General features: G+C 38.8%; 1 protein-coding gene across 1 annotated transcript in view; it reads left to right on the forward strand.

Moving 5' to 3' along the window:
* LOC122801291 (extracellular calcium-sensing receptor-like) overlaps positions 1 to 27,626 on the forward strand; it is a 186,830-nt gene that overhangs the window by 95,546 nt on the left and 63,658 nt on the right. Inside the window, exon 5 of the mRNA XM_044070838.1 lies at positions 14,554 to 14,781. Coding sequence (XP_043926773.1) covers positions 14,554 to 14,781 — 228 coding nt within the window. The remainder of the gene's footprint in view (positions 1 to 14,553; positions 14,782 to 27,626) is intronic.

Genomic DNA, 27,626 nt, shown 5'->3' on the forward strand with positions numbered 1-27,626 from the left:
GACTAGCCCGGTTAACAAATGTTAAATAAATAAATAAAATAAAATAAAATAAATAATATAGAACAATTAAAATATATACAAGCAAATTAACCTCAACAATTTTTTAAACACCTTCATTGAATTATAACTTGTGACATAGCACATTTACATGTATATAAAAGTAATCAAACTGTATTAACAAGTTATTTAATAAAATGTAATGTCTTATTCTCTTTTTTCCTTATTGCTAGCTTGTACATAATATTTATCCTTGTTACCAAATTATTTTTATGCATAAAGTCATTAACCTGACAGTCTCAACACAAATTAACATTGGCATCACAACTGGACAACCACCTGACAAGATGAAGACTTCTGGACTTTAAGAAATACACTTATTTTACATTTTCAAAAAGAAATACACTTATTTTAACACAAGTAGAAGTAAGCATGTCAGCTAAAAGTGCATTTCTCTGCCAGGTTTGCCTTTTCAACATAGAACTGTACAAAGGCACAAATTACAAAAGGGTTCCAATTTCTAACTCTTTTCATGATCATCTGATAATATTAGAAGATTTATTTATGCATGATTATTGAAACTGATTCACTGTATCTCCGTGCAATAGCCAGGACATAGAGCCATTGTGGTTCCCTAAGTTCTTCATATTCAGGAAGAAAACATCACTGCTGATCTAGTGATACTATAAAAGGCTCATAGGAGCTCATAGGAACTCCTTGCAATAATCTGGAGATTCAAATGGGAATCTATCAATTTTGAAACATTTTCTGAAGTACTTTGGCAATTCCTAGTGCCACATCTCTTTATGAAATTATTCATCTCACCTCCCTACACTTTGTTTATGAAACCTCAGCAGTGAAATTTACTGATGCACCTGAGGGTAATAGTAAAATTGCTATAGGGCCATTTGTATAAGTTTCAGTGTTCCATATAATAATATCCGATTGGTGTTGTATATCTCTTTCTAGCCATGCCTGCATAATACTCCAATGAATGTGCAACACGTTAATCCTTACTGGAAGACATCAGCAAGTTAAACTGATTTCACATGAATGTGTTAATCATTTCTAAACTCAAAGGTCAGAAAACTAAGAGCTCAGCAAACATTTTCTGTAACACCAGGCTAGAACAGAAATAGCTGCATATAACATGCATTTCAATATATTGCATCTCACTGTTGCCTAATTATAATTTTTGAAAATAAATTAACACTCTATATAAAACATAAACTTTGACATAAATATCATGCAAATTAAACTTCATTCCAATTAGTACATATAGCCATGAAAGGTTTTATGATAAAAGCTTACATATACACATATATACTGACTGAATCTTTGGAGGGTGGCTTGTGACATTATCTTCGTCATCTAATAATAGCAATGATGGTGATGATGATGATGATGATGGTGATGATGATGATGATGGTGATGATGCTACTAATAACAATATTGCTGCAAATAACATGACAGCAATAATATTGAGAGCAGAATAAGAAATGCATTATCCCCACAAGCACATGATTATGTTAAAAAAAACACTCCTTCACATTACATATATCATCATGTTTGAGAGTGAGTGTGTGTGCGTGCGTGCGTGCGTGCGTGTGTGTGTGTGTGTGTGTGTGTGTGTGTGTATGTGTGTTTGGCATTTTTTTTCATTGTTACAGGTAAAGAAGAATACGTAGATGAAAACTTTATATTAATATCTGTAGCTTCACTTAGTAACAAATGTTTTACCACAGCAACTAGTCATTCAGAAAACTGATGGTCACCCCAGGCTACCATCTTTTTTTAAGTTAATATGGAATGGCATTTTACATTTACCTTCAACCAAAATTTCCAAACGTTTATAAGTATTATTTATTTAAGGTTCTAGCCAGTTTCAGAATATGTTACAAGTCATCTGATCTCTTATAGGTTTGTCCATAAAAATATTGATTTATGACATATGCTGAACTAAATTACAAGTAATCTCTCAGTCCTGGCTAAAGACTTCTGTTTTCTACTAGAACTCTGTATTCACAGTCAGTATGTGCATGACTTGGGTCTCACAGAACCAGCTTCACCCTGAATAAATTAATAACTCTTTAGCAGAGCAAAAGTTTCATCTATAACCTGCAAGCTACATTTAGTGGAAAATATAAGTTAAGGAAATTTTCAGCTTAAAAGAAAGTCTACAGTACAGAAAAATAAAAATGCATTTGTAGACTGAAAACACTGTTGAGAGGTGTACAATAGTTTGCAATAGACAAAAAACAGTCACCATAGTCAGCTTTGTGACTTAAAAGTCATATTTATTAACACATAAATGGAGTTCAGAAAAAATGTGAAACACTGAAAAACTAATCACACTGCATGTATCAAAACGATTAGGGGAATTTCCATGATACCCTGGCAAAATTTATGCTAGTAGCAGAAATGTCACCTTGAGTCTCCCCTAAAAAGAAACCACTAACCTAATAATGAATGAATAAAAAATAAATAAATAAATAGATACATAGATAGATAAAATGAAGTACAGTTATTATCAAACAACATAGTCTGCAGTCAAACATTATAAATTCTTCAAAGACTTTTTCACATTGCAACAATCTTTTACAGTTCGATACATTGTTCCTTTTCAAATAGAACTCAAACAGAGGAGCTGGAAAATAAAAGAGAGGCTTTTAAACAGCACAGTAGATCTCTTCTGATTTATGGTTACAGGAAACAACACAACAGCTTTACACTCAACTCCTGAAACAGAGAACAACAAAACAGCTTCATTTCTTATACAGGGACTACGAAGTCCAACTGCCTTCTTCTCTCAAGATTTGGATCCCTTTGCTCATAAGTGTATTCTCCATATTGCCTTACTTCCTCTTTCTGATCTGCATAATTCCAAATGGAGTCTTCCATAGACCCTTCTCACACCCAGAGGTCAAAGATATGCTGCACACTAGGGCACTTTGGTTCAAACACCCCTGTGTGCAGCTGTTCCTCATTACACTTAATATTTTTGTTAATCTGAGCTAATTTTCTTAAGGAGTGTATCCATAATTATACTTCTATACACATACACACACACAGACACATACACACACACACACACACACGCACACACACACACACACACACACACACACACACACACACACACACGGATATAATTCTGCCAAATCCAAAAAATGTCTCAGGAAACACTATCAATACAAGTGTCCATCAAATTCACAACCATCATGTCACATGTATATATTTATTTTTTGGCATTTGGTTACCGCGGAAGTCTAACTGGGTAGGAGCCCATTTTCAGCAGAAGCACCAGGAGAAAAGTTCCAAAGTATTACAAAACATTTTTAGAATAAAAGTAATTTACAGTCTTTAAAAATAATACAAAAAAAATGCTGTTTAAATAATTATACTAAATTAGACATAATATGAAAACATTGGTTAAGAATAAATGCAAGTAATATGACAATGATTTAATAGTTAGAGAAATCTTTGACTGTTTATAGAGAAATTAAAGGTAAATTAGTATAACAAATGCAGGAAATACAATACAAAGTGAGAAAAGTAGGCTTATAGTATATTTAGAGAGAAACCAAGGTGGAGAAATTGACAGAAGTAAGGAAGTGAGTGAAGTAACAACAAGGAGAAGTAAGATATAAATAGGTATTTGTTCACAATTAGGGATATAGCTTATTCTATGTCCATCAAGAACACAGCCAGCAATTGGCTAGGAAGTCTTTCTGAAAGGTTTTGAAGGCTGGGAGGGATGGTATTAACTTGATGGACAGAGATAAGCAGTTTCAGGCCTTAGCAACATGGTACAAGTGCAGACAATGCCCTGACAATTTGACAGGTTTGTGGACAGAGAGGAGGTTTTGGTCATTGGATTTTAATGACCAATTGGGAACATAGTTGTAAAGAACATTATTTAGTGCGGGACAAGCAAATGGATTATGGATCATTTTATAGGTGGTAAGAAGTTGTATATATGTTAATTGACAGGGTAGTTCTAGTCAATTTAGGCTGTTTAGTGCTATACAGTGGTGGGTTCTGAAATGAGTATTTGCCACAAATTTAGCAGCTTTGTTATAGCATTATTCAAGTTTTGATTTTTGTGAGTCTGAAAGTAAGGATGGGAGTGTTATATGGGAAGGAGATAAGTAATTGCAGATGTAGCTTTAGTTGTGTTGGCGAGAATTTTTTGGCTCTGTTAAAGCATCCTTAGTTTATGGTGAGTTTTTCTTACATGAATTTATATATCCTGCCAAATTTAAGATTGTCATCCACTATCTTTCCTAATAATTTGCAATGAGAAGTGACTTCAGTGGTTGTGTTGTCAAGAGAGAGAACTTTAATGCTTGAAGTCCATAATGATACATTCCATGACATTACAGATGAGACTGGCCAGACTTATGGGTCTGTAATTCATTGGGTATGTTGCTAGACCACCTTTGTGGAGAGAAATAACTGTTGCTGCTTTCCATTCCGCAGAATCAAAGCCTGTGGTTAGACTATGATTGAAAAGGGTACTTAATGGTGATCTTAGTTATGTTTTAGCCTGTTTAGAAGACAAACTGGGATGGCATCTTGTCAAATAGAGGCTGTGTTTTTTGCCTTGGACAAGGCTTCGATGAGTTTGTGGTAAGATTTGTGATAGGTTTGGTGGGGATAAGGGAGTGAAATTTTCACCAAACCTATCTGCTAGCATGCTTGCTATCTCTGTGGGGTCAGTGTGTGTCATACTGTTGGCCACTAGTTCTGCACATGCTTAGGTCCTACCTTTTGGGCTAGGTACATAGCTGTAAATGGCCTTATGGTTACCCCTGGCTGTACTTGCTAAGTTTTTCTCAAAAAAGCAAGTTGTGTCATTTGCCTCTTGAGGCTGAGGATGGTGATTTTCCATTGTTGGGGTCTCACCCTTGTTTTCTTGTACAGCAGCTTTTTGCATTTATTGTAAAGTTTGTCAATGCTGGATGTCCACCATTCTGGTTTGTTTTTACATTGGGCTCTGGCTTTGATTCTTTCTGGTACAGCTGAGTCTATACACTAATTCAAATCATTGTAGATGGCTTTAGTGTAAGCTTCAGTGTTGTTACCACTTCCAGCTGGGGGTGGGGCTTGGAATGCATTTATACCGTCATCTAGGAGGGTATAGTTTGCCTTGGTGAAGTTTTTTAGTCTGATTTTGCTCTTTGTGAGTTCTGGTGTTAGTGTCAGCTCAAATGTCACTGATTTGTGGTCAGTTTTAACTAATTAGGGTCCAACAGTTGCAGTACTACATCTGTTTGACATGTTAGTGAGGACCAGATCTAGTATGTTTGTTCCTCTTTCTTCCAGGGACATTAAGTTAACAAAGTCAAGGAACTTTTATGTTAGTGAGTTAGGGCTAGCATAGGTTTCCCTTTTAATGGTGGGATAATTGAAATCCCCCGTAACCAGAGTATTCCAGAATATTTAAATTGTCTCCAGTTTGGTCAAGTAGGCTCCATGCGTGTCATGATCCATGGAGTGGGTCTATAACTGGCTATGACCTGAATGGGGGTCTTACCCACTGTAACCTGAACTATGGAATTGTCCAGTATAAATGGGAGGTGAATTTAACTCTAATATAGATAGAAATACCACCTCCTTTGGTTCTCATGCATTCATTTTGTAGTCTGAAGGTGCAGAAAGCATTGTAGCCTTGCAAGGCCAGGATACTCTCTGAGGCCTTGAACAGGTTTCTGTGACTGCATGCACAATCAGGGACAATATCAGAATAATACAGCAAGTAATCCCATGTTTTTGACATAACATATGTGATTGTGGATGATCATAGATGGTTCTGCATGAACACACTTGTGCAACTATTACAATTTTTCAGCAATCTCTGAGGAGAATTTAGCAAACCTTCCTCAAAATTGAACATCTGCTAGAGGTGTTAGGAGGGACACTGTTACACCTGTATTTGAAATTATGAGGAATACAGGCTAGTTGACAGGTGTGCATGCCATATATATGCCACAATCTGCACTTTCACGAATGTAACCCATGCCATCAATGTCATCTATCAACTACTGTATGTATTTACTAAGTGCATCACAGGAACATATATCAAACATGCATCTTGTATAACACCTTGAAGGGGTTTCAGCCCCATCATACCCTAATGTTGATGCACCAAAACAATACTTAATATGGCTGATACAATGTGTGGGAACTCACTGTGGCAAAAGCGGTACACGAGTGACTCATCATTGTTAGATGTGTTGGTATATACATGCAAAAGGGTGCATTGTACTCAATTACTGGTGTGATGAGGGCTGAGAACAATGTAACTATAATCCCCTTTGATGTGGATATCCTGCACATACTCAGAATTTGTGTTCTATACAAGGGACTGGTCACCACTGTGGGCACATGCTGGCGGATGTTCTGCATACCATCTATGTGAGTACACAGGTCACACACCACTTGGTCTGCTCATAGGGGCATGCTGCCTATATTGTAATTATCCTGTGCATTTGCTTTTATAATGGAACTAATCCTCCATGATTTTTCTTCATCTACTATGTCCCCATGACTGTGGCAGCAATCATATGTGTGTGTGTGTTGATAATGTATGCATTATACCAATACCATACTTAGATTCAAGGATTGTCCACAATTTGCAGTCCTCCATAAAGCTGGTTGGATAAAGGATGTGTAAGTCAGTTTTGATGTCTGAGACTTAAATATTGGACAGGAAAGGGCCTAGCACAGACCCCTGCGGTATGGATCTAGTCAATGGACTCTAGATAGAGCTGACTTCACACATTGCAACATATTTACCTGTCATGTATGTGAACCGGTTGTCTACTCACTTGGTAACATAGGTTTTTATGGCCACTTGAGACAAGTTTCTGTGTCATACTTGACTATGAATTTGTGTCAAATGCCTTGGTCAGGTCAATTTGCACAGGATGATAGTGTTGTCATCATGCATGCCCTTGGTAACCTTCTTGAAGACAGCAAACAGATGTAACAGACATGATGTAGCCTTTACAAATCAAATGTGGGTTTGGTAAACAGATGGGCTATTACCTGTGTCCTTTTTGAAAAGTTCCATGATGACTCCCTGACCTACCTCACAGATGAGGATTGTCAGGAAGGGTCTATAACTCCATGCATCCGGTGATGGTCACCCCAGTCAGAAGGATGGATGTAAGTTCAGCTTACTGTGGGTAAGACCCTCATTCAAGTCATAGCTAGTTATAGATCCCCCTCCATGGATCATGATGTGCATGAGGCCTACTTGACCAAACTGGAGTCAATCCTAATATTGCCAAACATTCTAGTCATGGGGGGTTTAAATTATCCCACCATCAACTGAGAATCCTACTCTAGCCCTAACTCACTAACTCAAAAGTTCCTTGACTTTGTTAATTCAAATGCCCTGGAACAAATTGTTGAAACCCCAACAAGAGGAGCAAACTTACTACATCTGGTCATTAACTAACATGACAAACAGATGTACCACCGCAACTGTCAGACCATCATTAGTTAAATCTGACCACAAATCAGTTGCCTTAGAACTGGTACTTACATCAAAACTCACAAAGGGTGAAGTCAGACTAAAAAATTTCACCAAAGCAAACTAAACACTCCTAGGGGAAGGAATAAATACATTCCAAGCCCCACCCCACCTGGAAGTGGTAACTACATCAAAGCTTACACTAAAGCCCTGTACAACCATTTGTATAAGTGTATAGACTCAGCTGTTCCAGAGAAAATCAAAGCCAAAACCCAAAGTAAAAAAAAGCCACCCTGGTGGACATCCAGCATCAACAAACTTTACAACAAATGCAAAAACTTGCTGTCTAAGAAAACAAAGAAAAAGCCCCAACAATGGAAAAGCAACCTCCTCAGCCTCAACAGGCAAATAGGACAACATGTCAAAGCCTCTAAGGGTAACTTTGAGAAAAACTTAGCAATCGCAGCCAAGGATAATCATAAAGCCTTTTACAGCTATGTACGTAGCTTAAAAGGTTGGACCCAAGCATGTGCCGAACTAGTGACTAATGGTATTACACACACTGATCTCACAGAGATGGCAAACCTGCTAGCAGACAGATTTGGTGAAAATTTCAGTTCCTTATCCCCTCCAAACATATCATAACCCTTGCTCCCATCTTCCTCTCCACTCTACATATCTGAAGAGCAGGTCATTAAAGTCTTGTCTAAGCCAAAAAACACAGCCACTATGGGACCAGATGGAATCACAAGCTGTCTTCTAAACAAACTAAAACATGAACTAGCATCAGCATTAAGTACCCTATTCAATCACAGCATAACCACTGGCTTTGTTCCAGCAGAATGAAGAACAACAGTTATTCCCCTCCACAAAGGTGACCTAGCAACAGACCCAAGGAATTATAGACCCATAAGTCTGACCAGACTCATCTGTAAAGTCATGGAACATATCATTATGGACTTTACAAATAAAGACATAAGTGACCTCCAAACCCTGGATCTGACCCAATTCAGCTTAATCACAGGCAGATCCTGAGTATCCAAGTGCTCCAGATTATGTGGAACACTCCACATTTAATGATGAGTGAAGCCACTGTTCTGCTGTTCCACATTGAACAGCTGTGAGTCCACTACACACATTCTGACTGGTTTGTGTACCGCAATTACTGCCAATCAGTATAGTATACAAACCAATGCATAGCTGTGCTGCCCTTCCACATTACACAGCACTGGCTTTGCTATACAGTTTTTGATTGGCTCATACACCACATTTACAGCCAATCATGAATGCAGTGTATGAGCCAATCAAGTAATGGGTTTCAGGAGGATAGGAGCCAATGAGATCTCCCCAATACAGGTCAATCAGTTCTGCTGTGGATTGAAGATTTCAGGACTGGGACTCAGAAGCCAGGAGAGGAGTCAGCAAGCTGAAGGGACTTCAGGGGCCTTGCTTTGGTGGATCAAAATCGGTCAGATGGTCACTAGAAGGCTGAGGTTTGTGTTGCTGCCTGCTGGACAACCGGGGCTGATCAGATCATCATTTTGGATTAAATTTCATGCTGTGTAGAGACTGAGTCTGTGGATTATATTGAGCTGCTGGTTTATCAAGTTTATCAGAGCAATATTTCTAAGTTTATAAGAGCAATATTTAAAGTGTCCCTATTTTTGTGTTCTGCTTGTCCCCCTAGTATGTCTCAAAGTAATTGCCATATCTTTGAGAAACTCTATGACAACACAGATCCTGTTATTCTGGCAACTTTCTAAGTTTAGAGCAATATTTAGTGTCTCAATGTTTGTGCTGCTTGCCCCTACTATGTCTGTTGTATGCCAACACAGATCTTGTTCTAGCAATAGTTCTAAGTTTATAAGAGCAATATTTAAAGTGCCTCTGTTTTTGTGCTGTTTGTCCCCCTATTACATTGGGCTTTGTCCAGATTTCTTGCACTAAGAGGTTGACAGGTATGTCAGTATGGATGTCAAAAGTGGGTTATTTATAGTAATGAGATGCTTTAAAATACGCAGGATGCTGTTTAACTTGGTCTAACTAAAATCATTTGTGTGACTTGCAATGTCTGTTTAGAAAATGTAGTAAATGTAAATTTTATTTTTGTAAAATGCTGTTTCATTTATTTATGGTGTGGATATGGTATGCAGATTATAAAACAAAGGTCTTATTGAATTTTACAGATGTTCTACCATGCTCCATGGCAGTGACATGTTTCGCGCAGTGCAAAAATAGGGTGTTCCACATATTGACCATTTGTCACACGTTGTTAAGGTCTCTGTTCCACAATGGCCTCTTTAGATGTTGAGACCTATGGAAAGATCCTGCCTGATAACCTGGTGGATTTCTTGGAAAATGTGACCAGGACCACTGACAAGGGCAAATCTGTGCACACAGCATATCTCACTTGGCAAAGGCCTTTGACACAATCCCACACTTAGGCATTACCAAAAATTTAGCAAACTGAATGTATACCTCTTTGTTGTAAGATGGGTTGCTAACTGGCTCACAAACCAGTCACAAACTATCAGAGTGTGTGAGTCCACAACAACCAGCAGACCTGTCACCAGCAGGGTGCCACAAGGGTCAGTGCTAGGCCCCTTATTATTTGATATATACTTCTCAGAAGTTCAGGCCAAAACTAAGGGTATGTGGCTGACCAAGTTTGTGGGTGACTGTAAACTGGGTGAATTACTGAATTTCCAAATGATATCAGTACACTTCAGCAGGGTCTTAAGCAGACCGACAAATGGTGTCATAATCACAGTCTCAAATTGAATGCAAAGAAATGCATCGTCATTCCCTTCGGTAAAAACAATGTCCCTTCACACTATCAAATTAACAACAATACTCTATATATATCTATGACGTGGTAAGGATTCTGGGATCACAAGTAGAAAGTGACCTTAACTTTGATCACCACATGTCTACTGTAGTAAGGAAGGTTTTCTATGTAGCACACTTGATTAGCAAAGGCATTGCCTCTAGAGCAAAGGAGGTTATAACCCTTCTATAATCATCAGTAATTATGTCCACAAATGAGTATCACGCCCCTTTTGACATGTATCGTACAAAGCACCTGCGGCAATTGGAGAGACCTCAGAGGTTTCTAACTAAGAAGATCAGGGGTCTCCAGCACATGCCTTACACAGACTGACTAAAGTCCCTGCCACTATACTCAGTATCATATAGACTTCTTAGGGGAAACCTATGCATGGCTTATGGAGCAATCTCCAACCCAAACCTAATGTATTTGCTGTACATCCATAAATCAAACGGGTCTAGAGCTACCCATTCCAGGGACCTAAATGTGGTCTGCGACTTGAATAGGATGTGCTGGAGGGACAGATTTGTCTCCCAGTGACTGCTGCATCTTTGGAATAGGCTGCCAATTCATGTGAAGCAGAGTACCTCTATGACACTGTTCAAAAGGAACCTGGACGAGTGGATGGGGCACCATAAATTCATATGGGGGATAGTGCCCACAACATTCATGAACATGGGCAATCATTAATAAATACAATCCTGGGTATTGACTAGATTATCTATGGTATCATATTGGGATGAAATGGCTAGTCTTGAAATGATCTCTGGGTTGATATCCTAGTAACCCCCTATGATCCTAAAGAAGAGGGGACCAAGAGAGTGCTATTTTTCCTGACTGATACCTATTGGATAGGTAGCTTTTGATATAGAGAAGGGTGGGCTGAAAAGAGACCTAATGAGGATGTTTGAAGTAGACGTTTGCTGTGTTAAATTGTGTTGTAGGCTTTAGACAAGTCTAGAAATAAGGAGGAGGCTAGTCATATCATTAATGTTAATGAGAGCAACACTTCTAACGTAATACCATATCTGTTCATGTACCTGGTAAACATCCTGAGTGAGTGACACACAGAATTATTATGGTGAACTAAATAAACAGAAATCAAATGAAAAGGAGCATTTAACTTACCTCTGCCAACCACTTGACCTAAATCAACTAAAAGCACACATTAATATGAATGAATGAATTAATTAATTAACACATGAAGCACAGCAATATATTTACTTTCAAAACAGAAATCATCCAAACAACATGAACTCTGGTATGTGAGCAGAGTAGCATCTCAGACAAAATATCGAAATAAAGACAAACAAGTGGTTATATATGGTGTTGTTTAGTAATAATATAAAAAAATGTAAATTCTGCTTACAATTTCAGATTGAGGCATTGGAAAATATAACATACTATGCAAAAAAAGAGCATCTAAACATGCTATAGCTGACTAAAACAGTATTGTACATTAGTTGTCTATAGCAGAAATTGATGACTGTCAAATGAAATAAACAACCCAACCATTACACAGGTTTAATAACTATATATACTGTCTGATCTAGATTTAAATAACCTTCAGCCATTTTTAGAATATAATTTGACAAATATCAGTTTGCCAAATTACTGATCTGTGCAGATTAAAGATTATGAGTCTGCAACTCAATAAGTTATACTGAATGACTAGGGTGCACTTCAAATATGAAATTTGGATTTTTTTTTTGCTTAATTTTCAAAGCCAAATGTTCCCAGCTTCCTTGAAATGATATAATCTCAGCATCAGCAAATTTAAATTTGGAGTCTGTCAGAGATGAAGCCCCCAAAACTCTCAAGATATTTTTTTAATCAAAATGTTTATTTTAACTTATATCAATTCAGTTCCATTTAATACATATCATTCATAGCACTTCCATTATTACAGGCAAACTGCTAGCAGCATACATCTAACAACACTTCCATTATTCCTGATTATGCATCTGGAAAGCTAGGAAGTGTGACTTTATAAACAAATTTATGATTCAAAAGTACAGTAAATGTGAAGTGTAGGAAAGGCTGTCATATGGGAGTGACATAGTTCATGGCCTGATCAGTTTTAATTTTGCTTTTGTTTTCACAGCAGGGAGTTTATGTCTTTTTCCACATTTTTCATTGTTCCCTTCTTTATTCTCTTTTATGCAAATGCACACAGAGACATACACATACATACAGACACACAAAGGCATTCATACAGACATGCAGATACACAGATAAACAGACACACAGATTACAAACACACATAAACATATATAACAAAAGTGAGCACACCCACCAGAGCAAATGCCTCTCCGCTAACCGTAATAATATATGTGTGAAGTCTAAAAGCAAGGAGTGTAAAGAGGCAGCCAACAGGCTTCCAGTAATCCAGTCTCACTATAAAAACATAAAAAGTCTTTATTACATGCACTTGGTAAGCGCTTTCACTAACCGCTTCATCAGACCTTGAAAACTATCGAAAATACAAACCATTGCTTAAATAACAAGCACGTGATACAAATGCAATTATTCAATCAACTTTTTAAATTTTCTTAAAATCACACTTCTTTATAAAAACCTCATGCCATGGACTTCAAAAAACTAGCCCATCATCCATCCACCTATCAAATATTGGTGCCTTACGCAATAGATGGCTAATTGCATAAAATATTACATAGATAAAATAAACATATTTCTCCTTCGGGCAGAAATACAAACTTCGTAGTGAGTTAATAAATCCAGCAATAGCCTATATTCATATCCTTAGATCAAAAAGCCATTTGGAGTAAGTAGATATACTAGTGCTGATCTACATAACTTTATTACATTATAAATTGTAATTAATAAACTACTAAAGCAACAATAACATACGCAACACAACTCAGAATAACCACCCTCTTGTCATGGTGTGCGTGTAAGATACAGATGAAAAGACATATGTGATGCAAGTATAATTACAGCCTTACTCCATATATAATGCTACGGAATTTATATGGATCATGAAAATAATGGACTGTATACAAACAATTACTATCCAAAACAAATCTATACTATTTATACCGATGTCCTTAAACTTATGAGGGGATGATCTAAACAATACCACGGTTTAGATCATCCCCTCATAAGTTTAAGGACATCAGTATAAATGGTATATATTTATTTTGGATAGTAATTGTAATACACACACACCATGACAAGAGGGTGGTTATTCTGAGTTGTGTTGCGTATGTTATTGTTGCTTTAGTAGTTTATTAATTACAATTTATAATGTAATAAAGTTATCTAGATCAGCACTAGTATATCTACTTACTCCAAATGGCTTTTTGATCTAAGGATATGAATATAGGCTATTGCTGGATTTATTAACTCACTACGAAGTTTGTATTTCTGCCCGAAGGAGAAATATGTTTATTTTATCTATGTAATATTGTAATATTTTATGAAGTTAGCCATCTTGGTGGCGAACATTGCGTAAGGCACCAATATTTGATAGGTGGATGGATGATGGGCTAGTTTTTTGAAGTCCATGGCATGAGGTTTTTATAAAGAAGTGTGATTTTAAGAAAATTTAAAAAGTTGATTGAATAATTGCATTTGTATCACGTGCTTGTTATTTAAGCAATGGTTTGTATTTTCAATAGTTTTCAAGGTCTGATGAAGCGGTTAGTGAAAGCTCTTACCAAGTGCACGTAATAAAGACTTTTTATGTTTTTATAGCGAGACTGGATTATTGGAAGCCTGTTGGCTGCCTCTTTATGCTCCTTGCTTTTGGACTTTACACATAAACATACGCATACACACACACATGCACACACGCACACACACACAGAAGTCTGATATGTGCATGGCTTATCTCCTAGTTAGTATGTGTTTATGACATTTACGAAATAGTGTGATTTGTGTGTGTGTGTTATATGCAATCATTCCTTTATAAAGACTTCTTTTAAGATGAGAGGCTGAGTGTCAAACATATTTTCCTGCCTGTTAAATTATTAGATTGCTTGCTTTCTTAAGTCCCTTTCTCTCTTTTCTCTCTTATATATGTATTAAGAGTGAAAGAAAGGGAGCGAAAGAGAGGGAGAGAAAGAGGGAAGACAGAAAATATATATCAGTTTAGCATGCAGCATACTGTAAATCACTCTTCCATCTATTTACTTCATAACTATCTAATAGTTATTCTGCTGCCTGAATTTTGGCATGGTATCCGTTTATTTTTTTAACTCAATTTTTAATTTTCTTTCACCAGCTCCTTCATTATGTCAGAAATGTTCATTTCAAAACCAAAGGTGGTGAAGAGGTATTTTTTGACATGAATGGAGACCCCCCAGCACTATATGACATCGTAAATCAGCAGATATCTGCTAATGGTTTGTTTGCGTGTGTGAAAATCGGTATGGCTGACTCACGGGCTCCTGCTGGGAAGGAGATTGTCATTAATGAGACGGCTATCAGGTGGAATGGAGCTTTCAAAGAAGTTAGTACTTCAGGTTTAATCTTACATCGTATTCAGAATACTGAATTTAGTAATGGCTTTACAACTTATTGAAGTACTGTGGTAACTTTGCAGTTGGCGTATGGCCACTAACAACTTTATATATTATCTAAACTATCTATAAACTTGTATACTATATATTTAACTCATAGTTGACATACTTGCTGAGATTTCTTTTTTTTTTCTTAAGGAAAGAAATCTATAATCCAGTGAAAGGTATTAATTGTCCCAGTCCCCTTCAATAAACACATCACACCGAATGACATTTGACGACCTTTATTAAACTTTCATGAACATAACTTTGTTATCCAATATTTATTAATTACAACTCAAACATAATATAGCTGATTGAATTCCATCATCCACATCCATGTAATGTTAATCAGGACAGTGTGACTTTGCTCATCCTGATCCAGTAAGCAGTATACATACCTCCAACTCACTTACTTATGAAGCAGCATCCCACCACTCACTTCATTTACCATTTACTGACTTGCACATCACACTTATTTTACATAAGAAGCAGCGTCTCATTACTCACTTCATTTACCATTTATTGAAGTAACATCCAACCAAATAAGCAGCATCCTTACCCCCCCTTGTTTATTTATTGAGCCACCTTCAAATACTCACTTTCCTTTCCCAATTCATTGGAATGACCACCCAAAACCAGAGGGGGAACAGAAAAGGGCATGCCTGTCCCTCTTCTCTGCCCACCAGCCTAACAAGGCTGTTCCCCCTTTCTCAAATAAACTTTCTGCAACCTAACCACCATTAAGTCCTTAGGCCAAACATTATTCAGTGTACCCCATCCTCACTTAACCAAAATGGATCTGCGTCATCATCTCCAAAAGCCCTATCACATAACTAACAAAATAGCCAGTCACCCAAACCACTGAAAACAAACCACTGATCCCTTTCCTATGCTAATGAAACAAACCATAAACTCATAGCCCAGCATATGCACTATACATGAAATAAATAATCCATACCTCATGACTAATGGAAGCCTCAGAAGGATTCAAAAGACATTATTAGCCAACTGGACAACCAAACCCTTAGCCCACCAGAACTAAAACTATGCATAGGCAACTGCCTACCTTCATGCCACCTTGCATATCCACTTTACCACCCATATGAATGTAATCACCAAATGAAATCCCTTTAATGTCAGTGCAATAACAATCCTGACATCACCAACTGTCCATTATAAACATAAAATGTCTTAAGTGGCCATCATGGCATTTAAACAACTAACCCATAACAACAGCCTTATATAATAATTGTCCAAGAGCCATCCAGCCATCCATCCAACTATCCTATACAAGCGCAGCACCTAAAGTCATCCTCACCTTCGCTGACCCCCAAAACTTTTCCAGAATGACAACCTATAGCCATAACGAATGCCACATAACCCCTTAAACTCAAATCCACAGACCAATCATCAGAGAAAACCCATCTTACAATATGTAACATCTGTCCCTCTACACACTCAACCCAAGCTGACCCATCAAACCACTGAAAACCAACCAAATTCACAATAGCACAATACTATGCTCCTGATTTGGGTGCTAACTGCTAGAAACATCTAACACCTGCATAACCTTAAATATCACCCAAGTCAGTACCTCCTAAAGCCCCTCCTGGCTAAAACCCTAGCCATGGCATAAGAAGAAGAACATGCCAACTGCTGTAAAACTCCAAAAGCATGCCTTGCTTAAACCCACTTTCACCCATGTAAACAAAGCACCCTACTCCCAAAATGTACCAAAAACATCCGCATGCCTACAATGCTTCAAGAAACCCTACCTACAAATTCCTCAAGCATAAATGAAATGGTTCTCGTGGTAGTCCATCTAAACCCTAACCTAGTATGAAACATTACCAATACCTACCACACCCTATGAAACATATCAACTTCCTATCACAACATCAGATTATGGTCCCGCTACCAACACAGTAACCTAAATATATAACTGTAAATGTACCCCAAAAGCTCCACCCAAATCTGACATGCCTAACTGCACATTTACCTTATTAAAATTACTAGAAACCTCGTTACCCACTGATACCAAAACCAACCCAACCTCAGCTGTTGTTAATTCCACCCCACCTAGGTTTTGCCCCAAAATCCCTTTAATGCTAACTAAACACCTGCTACACCATGCCCCAAATTTACCTCAAGCATACCTAACGCCACAGTAATTTCAAACCATACCACTCTTAAATGCCTAAATTAGCACCTGGAATCATGTCATTACCTGCAACCTCACTGCTTTCCAAGGCAATGTCCAGCACCTCCAACTGCAGCCTCAACTGCCCAGTCCACTTCCACCAGGCCCACCAGCTGATACAAACTGTGTCCTTCGCCATCTCAGCCAGAAATTCTGCACCTCCATCATCTACAAAATAAAATAAATTAGGCACTTGCTGTTATGAAAATTGCAAAGTTTATAGGTATGAATCTCCTTTCCTCCAATTATGGAGTTACCAGTCAGATGCTCACCCCCATAGTACAAAATGATTCACATCAACAAGCCCATCTGGTCAATCAAACTGCAACCCAAGTGCTTTTGAAATCCCCCACATTCTACAAATGCAGTTAGGCACAATGCAAATTAAAGATGGGAATCAAACTCCTTACCCTGTATGTGTGTGGCAAACCGATCTCCGCCCTGCCCACTATGCCCACCTCTTACCACATGTAATAAGCTAGCTGACCGATCCTGGGAACTCTGTAGCCAACTTTCACCAGAAAAAGTCACTCAAACTGTTGTCATTATAAACCAGCAATACCTGCATTTAACTATTGGTGCCACCAAATTAACTAAATATATACCACATCTGATTGTAATAAAATTAGCAACAGTACAGCATTCCAATTTACTTAAACAAATACACAATACACCCCCCACATAATCGTCAGTGCTTTACTAACCAAGCTCAGCCTTTCTCAAAATTTCCTTATGAATAATCCATAACCACTGACTTTAATGATTTGCCACTAATTCGCTAGGTACCACAATAAAATGTGAACATTCTGCAAAATCTGTACGGTTGAGAAGTAATATGCAAACACCTCTTCAACTCACCTATAAATATCACAAACCCATTAAAATTTTAACCAACCTTTGCATATTTAAGATTAACATTATTTACACATAATACTAACTAATGAAATATAGATGTAGTCTTCCTCACGCACAACTTATACGTGAAGCATTACAGACCTATCGTGTACCCAACTACCACCCGCTTCTGTTTCCCAAGAGCAACCATGACTCACAGCCCACAAAACTTGCTAACATGTGATTTGATAAGCACAGAACAGAACAAAGGGAATACACTCATCCATGTAATCACCTTCATCCTCACACTGGCATTCAGCTGTGATATCTGTTTCCTGACTCCTTCCCTATTACAATCACCTTCAGCACCATCTAAAAGTTTTCTTTGGTGTGTGTGTGAATTCCCATCCATACTGTGCTTTTAACATGGTTAGAATACCACACTCTGCCTCCCCATGAGCTCTGCAAAGGGCACACAGTTTGCAACACAACTGTCTGTCATCATCCTCCAACTTCGATCGTATGAACTCAAAGGCTTCTCTACAGACCACACCAAAACCCTCCATATAAAACATCACCACTATGGGTGTACCCATTCACTACACATTGTGCCCATTTCAAATGGCCAGCATGACAGAAGATCTATGAGGAACAGGAGTCAGCACACCTAGGAAATGCAATATGCCCATTCAACCAAACAATATAAACCTAACTCATGAAGCAAACTGCAGATATTGCACTGGTAAACTCCAAGTCAAGCACACCATGCAAATCCCACCCAGTACCACAAAACAACACCTCCTGCAAGACTCCACCACTCAGTCATGCCTCCCTTTATTCCCTCTCCTTTTTGGAATGAAAAGTGCTTCCCCCAAACTGACAACGGCCGCGCCAAAAACTGTAGCCACAACTGAACCTCCTTTTTCCTCCAAATGTACCAAGAACTACTCGTACAACTTATAAAGTTGCTAACACAACTGGATTTGCTTTAGCATACCTACTCTGAAAAATTTGAAGTCCAAAACTCAAATGTATGTCACTGCCCAGTGCATACCTCTCAACCTTCCATTTCCAGAATGAGGAACACTAGCCTTTAGAATGTGGAACAAATAGGCAAAATGTGGAACACATACTAATGGCTTACTAACAAATTCAACTAGCAAGATCATAGGATGGTTAAAATATGCTAGATTTACTAATAAAAAGAGTCTTTTAATGAATTAATACAAGCTGCAACAATCCCAAAGGTTTCTCACTTGTACCATTGTTCCCACCCATCACTCTGACAGCTCACAGATCTACCACAGCCCATGAAACAATCAACCCCCCCCCCCCTGGATTAACATTCCATCCCCAAATACTGCCAAGCCACCACCAATGGCCACAAAACAAGAAGCAACTGACAAGCAGCAACGGATACACTCAGCAATGCACTCATCAACGCTTAAGAACACAGATGTCACCTCAACCATGCAGCCACATCTCCACCCACTCTGTCCGCTCAACAAGCAAACACTCAAGTACACAGACCAACCTGTATAGCCAACCCCAACTCACCCCACATATTTCCAAAGTGTATGATGTCCGAAAATCAACATCTGTCCTCATTTTCAGCATCCACTTTAATAAATAAATAATTACATCTTGAAGAGATGCATCCGTGAATTGGCAGTACCCTAATTCTGCTACATCCAGACTACCAATCACGCTTCTCACATGTGCATGTACTGCTGCTGTAAAGCTAACCCTCCTGTACCCGTGACCAGTGCCCAGCATGAAGCGATGAAGCAGAGGTGGATACCAGGGGTCTATATTATATTCTCGAATGTTGACAATGTCAAATATGACATTATTGACACGAGAATATTGAATGTTCAGAATCTCAAGCGTAAAAAAAAAACATAAACAAAAAAGAAAAAAGTACCCTAATGGGTTTAAGCAGGTGGGCAAGCCCCCTGCACCCCCCATGTGGGGGGCTGTGCTCCACCCTCTGCTATTTAAATATACCAACTCCGAGACCGCACTACATTGCAATAAACGGAAATCTCCCCTTACGGAGATTTCTGTTTACATGCTTGAGATTCTGAGCGTTCGATATTCTCATGTCGACAATGTCATATTCAACATTTTTGACATTTGAGAATATAATATAGACCCGATACCGGAGGGTCAAGTGCTTCAGCAATCACTCGCGATCTACTCCACACTCAACAGCCTTATCGATCTCAACAGCACTAGAATCCTAAGAGGCCTACCCTCCATAACCAGCACAGCCAAATGTAAGTGAAATTAGAGACAGTCAAGAGGCAAGATTATTGATCACATCAAATGCAGCACATAAATGTTTAAACCATCACAAGCCATTAACAGCCTTCATCAAAGTGTTGTTTTTATTTTTTTTTAATAGTAATTTCCGACGCTACTCCGTAAATGCGACATAGCAACCTCTTCCCCCCACGAAACTCACAGCCCGCAAAATGGCTGTCGTAGTTCCCTCTGTCCCACAAACCACCACTGAAATAAGCCAAGATGAGGAAAGACACTCAAGACCACCACCAGTGGATGAAAAAGAGTGGTATAACTATTGCAAAGGACCGCACAACTTCCAACTTCCATAAGAGCAAAGCCGCCTTTTTTTTTTAAACTCCCTTTCCTAACAGTATACCAGTACAAAAATGCTCCCGCCCTACCAATTAGGGGATCAAGCTACTTCATTCCAAATTCTCTACCAGTAAATTAACTGAATCGCTATCCACAATAGAACAGCACAGCAGGAAAGGAAAGGACCGCAGCACCTGCTAAATGTCAGATAACCTGCCGACCATGTACCTCTTAAAAGTGCTACTGGCCAAATACGACCCCGTCATCAGAAACGTAAGGAGCTCAAAACCAAACACCCTTAAAACAAACTAACGACCCAACTACCTCCTTGATTTTGCATCTGTACTCCATCATAACTGCCCACCTTGCATCTGCATGGCAAAGCAAACAATACCTCCACCACCACAATGGCCTCTCCACATCTGCTGACATTAATTACGTCTTACCTGTCCCTCAGAATACCTACAAGTCATTATGGACGTAGCTTGCAGCAGCAAGTTCATGACAAAATGTGATCCCTTATCCAGTTACACTTGCGTAAGCCCCTTAAGCCCCTCCCTACCCATACCTCATTTCCTCCCAATCATCCCTCCCCATTTAAAACTTTCCTCCCCTACCCCCTTTACTCCTACTAATATATTTAACTAACCCCACTCTGAAGATGTCCCAGGACAAATTGGTTTGTTACCAAACCTCATTTACCTCATGTCCTTTAGCCCACTTTTTGCCACACACATCTCATTTAAATTCCTTTGCACCCTTTGATAGGTAGTCATGAATCTACTCTGTTGTTTTTTTTTTTACCACTATCACTACTTTTATGGTTAGATAACAGTGACAAGGTTAAAGAGGAATGCACAGAATTCAAGAACTTTTTTTTCTGCTTGAAATTTTAATGAAATTGTTCCTTTGGTAACTTAATCGTTTCAAAGTTGTACCATGTTGAAACTCATGATTTAAACACAAAATGAAAGTTGCATCAATTGTACTTTTCTTTGCATACTTTTTATATCCAAGTGATTGAGAAATCTTTTTTAAATATTTTTATTGAGGCTTTATATCATAAAATTTCAGTATAATACTATTCAACACATACCTCTATATAAAAGAGTAGTGCAACATAAACATTATTCAACATTTTAGATGCAATACAAAACAGTATAACACATTCATTAGTTAAATACTGATCATTCAAAATTCAAACAATCTCACTTCTCACTCTTATCATTTCTCCTTCAGAAGTTGCTCATACCCTCCTCTGTATACTGTTGTAGAGATAATCATCATCTGACGATGGTATATCCCCCCAGTTAGTGTAAAAACGTTATTATGTCATCTCCCTAACAGCCTCTTCTAATTGATTTGTATTAACTCATTTCCGTTTTCTTCCATTTTTAGAACCACATATTTCACACTCCCTTTTTTCTATTAAATCCTCTTGTATATCTTTCCTTGGCCTTCATACACTAACTTGAAGTGTTTTAGTCCAATTGCATTATAATATGGATTCCACTCTAAATTTAAAAAAAAATTCCCATATCCCTGGCATCACCAAGTCTAATCTGTCTGTGGTGAGCAAACAAGCATCTGGAAAAAGCGGAAACAGCCACCATTTACATTGCACAACTGACAAAAAGTGTCTAAGCCATTCAGCTAGTAAATCAAGTGCTAAGATGAACAAAGAAGGGAATAGCTGATGACTTTGCTTCATGCCCTGACTAATTTGAATGTCCAGGGTTAATTCCCCATTTACCACCAGCTTTGCACTTGGGTGATTATAAAGAGTAGCTACCAGTTCTGAAACTTGAGGCAAAGCTTACCATTTTAAACAAAAAAGGCAACTCCACTCCATTGAGTCAAAGTCTTTGTTTATATCAAAATAATGATTCCTGCATTACCAACTTTCCTCTGCTATACAGCCTTTGACAAACCCATTGACTTCTCTTCACCGACTCCAGCATAAAGTTTTCAAGTCTCTTGGCTAAGATGGCTGCCAAACTTTTTATATCTTAATATATCAAAGAGATTTGTTTATAAGTGCCACACTAACTTGTACCCCATCCTTTTTTCAGAATGATAACTAAAATAGTAAAATATTCTGGGAGTAAAACACTCTGCCCTCCTGTATTATATAATATGCTTACATATTCCAACATTGAACAACCACATATTTTTAAATTCTGTAGGGATTCCACCACTCCTTGGAGTTCTATTCCTTAGTTTTGAATTATAGTGACTGAAATCTCACATTCCCCTATCTCTTCATCAAGTATAACCTGCAATATAATCTTCCCCAATATTTATTTATCCTTTTTGTTGACTGGGTTAATTCCACGAGGCTATTAAATTCCTTCCAAGGGAGACTCCCAGGTACCATATTTCTCCGTAAATAAGACCTAACCAGTGAATAAGGCCTAGCATGGCTTTCCAGGGTGGTCATGATATAAGCCCTACCCAAAAATAAGCCTCCATTAAGGTCATCAACAATACATGATGGACGTGTTGAATTATAAAATAATATTATTGACGCCTGCTGACTGAGGTTATCATACTCTGCTCACCATTTTTGGACCATTCGGCCACACAACTTTTTCTCTTTGCAGAAAGTCATAAGATTATTTCCCTGGGAGTCCTCCACAATTTTTACTGTAACCCTAATCCTTACTTGATAATGAACAGCTGTGGTTATGTCTTCTTAACCCTTGCCATTTTGTGTTGCCACTCCTGTCTCGTAAGTCATCAATTAACCCCCCCCCCCAAACAAGATGAGTGCAAAAACAAAGAGCTACTCTGTCAAGTACAAGAAAGGAATTGTGAAGGACTCCCGAGGAAAGAATCTGATGGCTTTCTGCAAAGAGAAGAAGCTGAATCTCCGAATGGTCCAAAAATGGTGTGCAGCATACAATAACCTCAGTCAACAGGCCGACAAGGGAAATGCTAAGAAGTGCAAGTGTGGATGAGGTCGGCAAACATTATTTCCTGAGCTGGAAGACATCATCTTTGAATGGATTGCTAACAGGAGAGCAAAGGCTTTGATTGTGCACAGGGCTGATATTCAAGCATTTGCCCTTGCAATGGCACCACAATTAGAAATATCCCCAGAAGAATTCAAAGCATCACAACATTGGCTGGATGGCTTCCTTCAGCGATATGAACTGTCTCTAAGATGATCAACAACACTGTTCAAGCTGGAAGATACTGAAGTTAGTAAACGTGCACTTGTATTCAAGTCCTTTGTTGATGGCATCGACTTTTCTAAATACCAACTTTCCAACATGATTGCTATGGATGAAACTGCAGTGTTTATGTGTCAAGGATCTCAAACAACAATTGATCAGAGGGGTGCCTCATCAATTGACCTTCCCTCCACTGGTTACAAAAGTGCATGTGTTACCTGTATTTTGGCAATTTGTCTAGATGGAAAGAAATTCCCACCTCTAATAATTAGTAAGGTCAAGAAAGATAAGATCGAATGTGTTTCAGGCATTTACATTCTTGAAACCAAAAAAGCCTGGTGCATACAAGTAGTTATAAGGAAGTGGGTCGATGGAATGCTGCCACTTGTTCTGTGAGTTGGTGAAAGAGGTCTGCTAGTCTGGGATTCAGGCAGCACTCACCACGCTAAAGACATGAAGAAATTCCTTGCACAGAGAAGAATAGATCAAATAATAATTCCCACAGGAATGACTGCCTATCTCCAGACTCTTGATATTGCAATAAACAAGCCATTCAAGGACTATTTGCACATGGAACTCAGTGACTACACTGAAAATAGAATGGAGATAAATCAGCATGGAAACTTTGTGAAGCCCAGCCTACAACAGTTTGTGACCTTAGTGAAAAATTCATGGGATAAAATCATTGACAGCTGTGTTGCTAATGCACTACAAGCAGGCTGCTTAGACAAGCAGTGCTCATTTATGGAGACCTCTATTGCTAGGCATGACAGATTGGGGCCAATGGTTCTACAGGAAATGGAGTCGCAAGAAATTCAGGCCAGAATTCAGGGGTTGGAAAATTATGACAATGCTCCAGAAGAAGATGACATGACTGTATTTGAATAACTTTTCCTTTATCAGGGCAACGGAATGGATTGTTTCATCTTTCAGCTGCCAGCAAGCTCTTGTCAGTTTTTTGACTTTATTGCATTAAGATAATGTTTCATTATCAAGGGGTAATTACAAAGTAAGGCCACTAGTTCCCAGACTTCATTTTTATGACTTTCCATCATTCTTCTCTTATAGTTTGGGTAAGGAATAAAGAAAGCATCACCACTCAAAAATTGGCAGTTATTCACCTGCTTTATTCTCCTCCTCCAGTACACATGTATTGAGATTTTTCTGCACTTTCTGTTAGCATGAAATATTACACTGTGAAAGACAAGGTGTAGATATTCTGAAGATGAAATGTTTGTTACACTGTTTATGTAGAATTCTCACAGAACTGTTAACGCATTACCTAGAACTGTTGCCAAATAACAGAAAAGTACCAAATAAATGTCAATTTGTGTACATGAGTAAATGTCGATTTTTGTACATGAATAAATGAACAAATGTCGATTGTTCTATGGGAGGGGGGGTAAATAAGGCATCCCCTGCTAATAAGCCCTAATGCATATTTCAGCAGGGGAAAAAGTATAAGACCCAGCCTTATTTTTGGGGAAATACGGTATGAGTGGTGGGACGTCACCTGGGGCTGGAACATGGACTCTGATGGGACACCCTATCATCCCTTAACTCCTGGAGGCTGTCAAATCATAATGTGTCAACTGTGCCCTAAGAGCATCTCAGAGGAGCTTCCCACCGATCCTTCCCAGCCTCGTGGAACTCTGCTGGGCTGCATGGCCTCAGCCAGACCCTCATCAAAACTTCCATGTGCCCCTGCTCTCCCATCCAGAAAACCTCCCGGGACTTTGCAATATTTCTGGGATGCCATCTTAAGAACTTCCATCGGGAGGGACCCTCTCATGGCTTCCACTTCTACCCAGGCGGGAGAGCTCTTTTTCCAGGTTACATAACTCCTGGAGGTTGCCAAATCATAATATGTCAACAGTGTCCTTGGAGCCTCTCAAGGGAGCTTCCCACTAATCATTCCCACCCTTATGGAACTCAGCTGGGCCACAAGACCTCAGCCAGATCCTCACCAAGACTTCCATGTGCCCCTGCTCTCCCATCCAGAGCACCTCCGGGGATTTTGCAATATTTTGGGGATGCCGTCTTAAAGACTTCCATCGGGAGGTACCCCCTCATGGATTCCACTTCTACCCAGGTGGGAGGGCTCTTTTCCCAGGTTACATACTATATTTCTCCATAAATAAGATCTAACTAGAGAATATGGCCTAGCATGGTTTTCCAGAGTGGTCATGATATAAGCCCTACCCAAAAAATAAGCCCCAGTTAAGATCATCAGCAACACACAACGGACGTGTTGAATTATAAAATAATACTATTGACACCAGTTTACTGAGGTTATCATATTCTGCACACCATTTTCAGACCATTTGGACACCCAACTTCTTCTCTTTGCAGAAAGTCATAAGAGTCTTTCCCTGGGAGTCCTCCATGATTCTTACTGTAACCCTAATCCTCACTCACACTTGACGATTAAGATCCTTGACCCACAAACACTGGCAAGTGTACTTTGATTGGTCAAAGTACAGACAATGCATGTAAAACATGTGCACTTGATAAAGAACGGATGTGGTTGTGTCTCCTTAACCATCGCCATTTTCTGTTGCCACTCCTGTTTGTAAGTTTTCAATTAACCCCCCCAGACAAGATGAGTGCAAATAGAAAGAGCAACTCTGTCGAGTACTAGAAAGGAATCATGGAGGATTCCCAGAGAAAGAATCTGATGCCTTTCTGCAAAGAGAAGTTGGATCTCTGAATTGTCCAAAAATGGCATGCAACATACGATAATCTCAGTCAACAGGCCGACAAGGGAAATGCAAGGAAGTGCAAGTTTGGACCAGGTTGGCAACCATTATTTCCTGAGCTGGAAGACATCATCTTTGAATGGATTGCTAACAGGAGAGCAAAGGCTTTGGTTGTGTGCAGGGCTGATATTCAAGCATTTGACCTTGCAATGGCATCACAGTTAGAAATATCCCCAGAAGAATTCAAAGCATCACAACATTGGCTGGTTGGCTTTCTTCGGCGATATGAACTGTCTCTAAGAAGATCAACAACACTGTTCAAGCTGGAAGATGCTGAAGTTATTAAACGTGCACTTGTGTTCAAGTCATTTGTTGATGGCATCAACTTTTCTAAATACCAACTCTCCAACATGATTGCTATGGATGAAACTGCAGTGTTTATGGGCCAAGGATCTCAAATAACAATTGATCAGAGGGGTGCCTCATCAATCTACATTCCCTCCACTGGTTACGAGAGTGCACATGTTACTTGTATTTTGGCAATTCATCTAATTAGAAAGAAAACCCCACCTCTAATCATTAGTAAGGGCAAGAAAGATAATATTGAATGTGCTTCAGGCATTTACATTCTTGAAACCGAAAAAGCCTGATGCGCACAAGCAATTATAAGGAAGTGGGTCGATGTAATGCTGCCACTTGTTTTGAAAGGTGGCGAAAGAGGTCTGCTAGTCTGGGATTCAGCCAGCACTCACTGTGCTAAAGACATGAAGAAATTCCTTGCACGGAGAAGAATGGATCAAATAATGATTCCCGCAGGAATGACTGTCTATCTACAGACTCTTGATATTGCAATAAACAAGCCATTCAAGGACCATTTGCGCATGGAACTCAATGACTACATTAAAAATAGAATGGAGAGAAATCAGCATGGAAACTTTGTGAAGCCTAACCTACAAGAGGCCGTGACTTGGATGAAAAATTAATGGGATAAAATCACTGACAGCTGTGTTGCCAATGCACTATGAGCAGGCTACTTGGACAAGCAGTGCTCATTTAAGGAGAGCTCTATTGCTAGGCATGACAGATTGGGACCAATGGTTCTACAGGAAATGGAGTCGCAAGAAATTCAGGCTGGAATTCGGGGGTTGGAGACTTATGACAATGTTCCAGAAGAAGATGATATGACTGTATTTGAATAACTTTTCCATTATCGGGGCAACAGAATGGTTTGCTTCTGCATTCAGCTGCCAGCAAGCTCTTGTCAGCGGTTTGACTTTATTGTA

The sequence above is a fragment of the Protopterus annectens genome, chromosome 4.part1, assembly GCF_019279795.1.
Source record: "Protopterus annectens isolate FY-2018-M chromosome 4.part1, PAN1.0, whole genome shotgun sequence".
Taxonomy (NCBI): domain Eukaryota; kingdom Metazoa; phylum Chordata; order Ceratodontiformes; family Protopteridae; genus Protopterus; species Protopterus annectens.